The sequence below is a fragment of the Epinephelus fuscoguttatus genome, linkage group LG15, assembly GCF_011397635.1.
Source record: "Epinephelus fuscoguttatus linkage group LG15, E.fuscoguttatus.final_Chr_v1".
Taxonomy (NCBI): domain Eukaryota; kingdom Metazoa; phylum Chordata; class Actinopteri; order Perciformes; family Serranidae; genus Epinephelus; species Epinephelus fuscoguttatus.
This window is the reverse complement of record NC_064766.1, coordinates 25862433-25868817: the sequence shown is the minus strand read 5'-3', so window position 1 is coordinate 25868817 and position 6385 is coordinate 25862433. Positions and strand designations below refer to the sequence as shown.

General features: G+C 44.2%; 1 protein-coding gene across 1 annotated transcript; it reads right to left on the bottom strand.

The window, feature by feature from the left end:
• Window positions 1–777: 777 nt before the first annotated feature.
• On the bottom strand, window positions 778–6204 carry kcnmb3 (potassium calcium-activated channel subfamily M regulatory beta subunit 3). Its single transcript, XM_049598105.1, has 5 exons — window positions 6119–6204; window positions 5988–6000; window positions 2786–3042; window positions 1758–1932; window positions 778–1146 (listed from the first exon to the last, which is right to left on the bottom strand). The coding sequence occupies exons 1-5, from the start codon at window positions 6202–6204 to the stop codon at window positions 778–780; spliced, it is 900 nt and encodes a 299-aa protein (XP_049454062.1).
• Between the last annotated feature and the right edge of the window lie 181 nt (window positions 6205–6385).

Below are 6385 nucleotides of genomic sequence, written 5' to 3'. Positions count from 1 at the left end.
ATTTTTGTCGCTATCAATAAAGCTGGAAACGTCCTGACCTCTTGTCAAAAAATATCCACTTTTGTTGCTATAAATAAAGTCGTAAATGTCCTGACCTCTTGTCAAAAAATACCCATTTTTGTTGCTATAAATAAAGCTGTAAATGTCCTGACCTCTTGTCAAAAATACCCATTTTTGTCGCTATAAATAAAGCTGGAAATGTCCTGACCGCTTATAAAAAAATACCCACTTTTGTTGCTAAAAACATGGCCGGAAATGTCCTGACCTACTTCTGTTGGTCTTGAACAGTGATCTGCAGCTTGGCGGCTCTCTCGCCTAGGTGTCACAGTATTCACTACCCCCTCCTTCCCCTGATGAGAAACTGAGCTTATACACATGTAATATGAACCACGTCATGCTCATTAAACATACCAGTATAACATATATGTGCAGAAATGTACAATGCCAACATTTTATTCTATCGTCTGGGCTGGTGTATCCTGTGCCTCTGTGCATGTACCACAGTCATCTGCTGGTCACTCCTAACTGGGTTCAGAAACCTCTGGAGTTCCTTTAAATAATTTATGAGCTGAGACCAATTCCCTACACTTGGGGAGGTTTCTGCATGCCATTTTTCTTAAGAATAAGAGTAAAATTATGTTTTTTGTGGATATTTCTGACACTTCAAGACCAGAATTTTACTCTGCTGTATACATACCAGCCCTGATTCATATTATGTACCAGATACATGTTTTCAAAAGGGATTTTTGGCATGTTGCAGCACAGTTGTTGGATATGTCATGAAGGAGACTGCATGCTAGACCTGCGGAGGAGTCTGTACAGTTTGCCCTGAGTGTATCTTGATGTCAGCCTGCCTGCTGCAGTCTCACAGCGCATCTCAGAGGAGAGATGGGCCAAGCACTGTGTCAGCTTCACAAGGCCCACCAGCAGAGCCCCACCACCCAGCATCAGACCGGGCCACAGTAATGCAAATAGGGCCTTCTTAAAGGTGTACTTCCTGCTCAGGATGACCTCCCTGGGGTGCCTTGTGCGGTCGCTGAAGCAAGATGCAGTGCTCCCCAGTTTAGTGTCCAAGCTGTTTTTCACTTTCAGGACCTCATCCTGAAGTTCAGTTCTGTCCATGCGACATTTGGGTATGTAGAAACACTGGGAGAGAAGAGATATGATTCAAGTGTAATTTTTATCAAGTGACAGGCTTGTTACAGTTGGCAGCGCTGATTGCAATCAGTGAGACGAGCTGCAAGGTTCTTTTTTGATTCAGTATTTTGTCTGTTAAAAAAATAACAGCCCTCTCTAGCCTCTGTGTGCCGCACTGCTACTGAAAAATGTTTCATATAATTCCTCTGAATGGAACAGGAGTGCAGCATGAGAGCATCTCCTAATAATATCTGCTGGCTTATTCACAGGGGTGCAGGAATCAGAGCAGTTTTCCATCCTGTCAGCTAGTTCGGTGCAGCTTTCTGCCTCCACTTCTTTCTCGGGTGCTTTCTCAAGTCCCTGCTTACGTGTCTAATATGAAAACATGGATGACTGTGAGTCCTGAGAAACATCTGCTACACCGAGTGGTCCTACTTGTCAGCTGTGGCGCATAGACTTTAAGTTGTCATGCTGAAATCCACTCCTCGAGGGCCTGGAGCATCCTGCAGGTGTTGCTCCCTTACAGTCGACAAGCCACGCCGGGTGTGAAGCAAACCCGAGGCTCCTAAAGCCGTAACGTAAGACTTAAAAACCTGGAATGTACGGCCATAAATCCCTACCTCAGGAGCGAGGAGGACCGACTCCTCGTCAAAGTGGAGAAAAGCCCTGTGATTGGAGTCCGTGAGGTTAACCGTCACCCTGAGGCAAGGCACGGTGCTCACACCTCTGCAGTCCACCCACTCGTCTAGGACGTCGGCCTGCAGCAGCACACAGCTGGCCTCTTCCTCCCAATTACTGGAAAACAAGAGGACAATGTCGGTGTACCCAGGGCTTCCAAGTCTTGTGTCTAAACCGCACTGAAAAGGCAAGAATTGTTTCTTCTTAGATATCTGATGTGAGGACTATATTGTAGAACATCTTATAGTACAGTGGTTCCCAACTTGTCGATCCTGGTCCAAAAGTGCGTCCTGGGCCCATTCTGAATGGACTGCAAGTGACTCGCAAACGTGTCAACTTTGTAAAAACAATTTTTTGGGGGCTACAATGAATTTCCGGCACAGAGCTTCTACTTTGAAGTGCTGTTCCCTGCTGTAGAGCGAGTGACAAGCGGAAAGCTAATTGACAGAGACAGCAAACTAGCTCGGTGACGTGGCCAAACGCAAGTATGACGCTGAATACACTGAACTGTGTGGACCTCGAACTAATGACTAAGGAGAAATCTGGACCTCATGGCTGGACCAGTTGGGAATCACTGTTATAGTAGAAAATTGCAGCCAGGAAAGTAGATTGCTTTGACATACCTTGAGTATTTTTTACTTATTACCTATTAATATGTCTAACTTAAAAGTTATTTTAGCCATGCCAGAGGATGGCAATGTCAGTCTGTCAGTCAGTCTAAAACTTTGGTCCAGACCTGAAATATCTCGACAATAAGCCCTGACTTTTCTTTTAGTGTAACTAGCAGGTTGACATCTTTACACCTTTAGGATGGCTGAACACACACATCCATTTTATTTCTGACCATGTCCTCATCTGTACTTTGTTTTGTGCTAATGCAGCCCTAATTGTATTCTTAAAAATCACACACAAGTCCTACTGTCTGTCATGTGATGTCCCTTCTACTATCAGCAGACAAACTACAGTGTACCTGTTAACATAAGGTTTGACCATCGTGAAGCCGACCACAAAGAACATGAGCACAGAGAAGGCCATCATGGCGAAGCCCAGCAGGATGGCTCTGTCCTCCCCGACACTTGACACCGGCATCTGGGTCCGAGCTCGCTGCTGCCCTCCACGCCCATTCACCCCTCTGCTCCACTCGTACTCCTGCGCTGCGGCTGCGTGAAAGGGCTCCCTGTGTCTGTCATACAAACACACACAAACACACACATGGATACATGGACACTGGGGATGTAACGATTTAATCCAGCAGTGATACAAATTAGGTTTTTGAGTCGATGTATCAAAAAATTTCATGTTCGACTCATGAATTGATTTGGTTCGTTTGATTAATTTTCTGTTCTTCAAACTGCACAATTCCCCCTCAGGACTTAAAGTATGTTCTGCTCATAAATCTATTCGGTTCATTTGATAAATTTTCTATTCTTTCAAATTACACGATTCCCCTTCAGGGCTGAAACTGAACAGATTTAGACTTTTGTAATAAAAACACATGTTCGCACCAGTTCAAAGATTTAAGTTTAAGCTGTGGTCTCAGATGAAAGTAGCTCATGTGGCTATGTAGTATTTTAAACATCTTCCCCAATGTTTTCTCTTTTTGTTCATTTAGCATTGCACAAAAGAGCCGTCATAAAGATTTAACCAGTCAAAACTAGTGCTTTAACTACATTTATTATGAACACTATACAGACAGGAGTCAGTCTGTAATGTTTCAAGATGAGATACACTTTAAAGGGGAAATTAAAGAGAGACAAATTAAAACAGCCATGCTAACAGCTCTGTGAGGCTGTACTAACACACTGATGTTAAATGTTACCATGTTCACATTCTTAGTTTAGCACATTAGCATGCTACTTAGCACTAAACACACCATATAGCTGAGGCTGATAGAATGTCATTAGCAGCCAGATGATGGCGCAAGATGGAAAGTCAAGGGATCAACAAAGTTATTACAGTCAGAGCTTTGATCGGGCCTCCAAAAAATCAGGCCAAACCCAACATAAACCTGCCGAGCCTGAACCACGGCAGCAATTTTGGGCCTGAGCTCTGTTACAAACCCAAATTTCTACTGTCAAACATATATTTTATTTTATATATTATAATATATATTTTTTAATGTCCATGCATCCATTTTCATCCGCTTATCCGAGGCTGGGTTGCGGGGGCAGCAGGCCGGGCAAAGCACCCCAGACGTCCCTAACCTGGGGGACCCCAAGGTGTTCCCAGGCCAGATGAGATATGTAATCCCTCCAACATATTCTGGGTCTGCCCCGGGGCCTCCTACTAGTAGGACATATCCAGAACACCTCTAACGGGAGGCGCCCAGGAGGCATCCTGATGGGATGCACAAACCACCTCAACTGACCCCTTTCAGCGCGAAGGAGCAGTGGCTCTACTCCAAGCTTTCTCCAAAATGTGCAAGCTCCTTACCCTATCTCTAAGGCTGAGCCGGGCCACCCCACGGAGGAAACATATTTCGGCCACTTGTCTCATTGCTTTGGTCAGTACCCAGAGCTCATGACCATAAGTGAGGGTTGGGACGTAGATGGACCAGTAAAAAGACGGACTGGCGCAGTGCCTGCATCACTGCAGAAGCCGCACCAAACTGCCGATCTATTTCACACTCCATTCTACCCTCACTCGTGAACAAGACCCAGAGATACTTGAACGCCCTTGCTTAAGGCAGTAACTCTCTCCCAACCCGCAGAGGGCAATCCACCGTTATCCAGCAGAGAACCATGGCTTCAGATTTGGAGTTAATATTAAAACATTGATTACAAGCTAAGGGCTGACATGTTGCTCTGTTGTACTGCCACTTTCCCTCCCTCAGTCGCAGTTCTCTCTCTCTTTCCCTCTTGGTTCAGTCAACTGAAACTTTTGCTATTTGCACACGAGAACTGCCAGTTTCATTTTCAAAACAAAGAAACTAAACAAACAAAAAAACGGTAAATTGGCGAGAACCCAACCCGATTCAAGCCCATGGGAATATTGAGAAATTACAGCCTGGCAGGTTAGGACAGGCCCACTTGAGCTCAGGCAGAGAATCAGAGCTCTAACAACAGTGATGAACTGAACATTACAATCTCCATAAACACATAATCCTACATTTCCCATAATTCTTTATAGCGTATGTCTTACAAACTTCACCCCATTTCATAACACAGACTTCCTGTTATGCTTTTCTGTAGTGATGTTAGTGATGGGTGTTCATATTAAACGTGGCTTAAGTTTCAAATAATGACGTAAACATATATAAAAGTAATCCCTGTGGGCAAAAACCTCAGGCTCCAGACTGTTCTGATTACTCTGTTTCCAACTGATTTTTCTACTTTGCCAACAAGCTGACGTCAGCTCGTGATGGATGTCTTTATTTGGTCATTAACATTATGTAGCCTACACTGCTACTACATGCTAACGTCAGGGATGTTCCCCTGACGTGGCCATAGTGTAGTTCATTTATAGCCTAACATTAACTTTTTTACTTTTGGCGATGGTATTTAGGCTTCAATAATCATAAAAGTGGTGTTCATTTGTGAAGCTTATCTTGCTGAACAAAGCATATCATAAACATTTGTTTGCCACATAGCTTGTTTTCGGCAATAATCCAAAAGTCCCATAGGCTTTTTGTCAAGGAATCTAGTATGATGCTAACTTCTGCGTCGGCCTACAGAAAAACATCATCCCTTTGTGGCTACGGTGAAGGTGCAGAGGAACTGACATAAGGAGGGCCCACAAACCCTGACCAATCAGAACCTACCAGGTCTTTTCAGGAGGGGACCTTAAAGAGACAGGCACTAAAACAGAGCGTCTCAGACAGAGAGTGAGTACGTGTTCCTGTACAGACAGCATTTTGTGACATTAAAGTATATAAACATGTTACAGTAGAACCCCAGAATACAAGTATGAACCTGAATATGAGCTTAATAGGTCCCCTTTAAGTTTTCAAGGCCAAAGTGAGAACCCTGATGACCTTATCAAGTATTATTTCGTCAGATAGCTCCTTCCAGAGCTACAAATTCATAATAAAACTGTTTTTAAAGTAGCACTCTTAGTGCCGTGTAAACTGACCTTGATAAGCAAAATCTGTGGAGGGTTTCTTTAATGCAATATTTATGGATTTTAGTCTATTCAGACCTTACAGATCTACATTTGGCTTTCCAGACACATACAGTGTGTCTAATCCTGCTCAGATGTGCCAAAGAGTTGGAGATCTGAATGTGAGGCTTTGTTTAAACTTCACCTAATGATCTCCCAACAGTGTTTTCAAAGCTGCCCAGCCCAGTCGATCGTCTTCTCTTACCGTGTCTGCCGCCTGCGAGCACCCTGCAGGTTGATGTTAATGGGAATGGTGAACGACCTCCGGGGAGAAGCTGTGTTCAAGAACATGCCCACTCCTATCTCTGTCTCAGCCACCTCCCAGTATGTACAGTATATCCACCTAATAAGCTCCGCTCTATATGAAAGTCAAATGTCCCTCTGTCAACAGCTGATCAGTGTGTGTCCCCAACAGGCTCCAGTGAAGCGCGGTGACTGACTGAGTGGACCAGATTGCAGTTTATTCACTGGG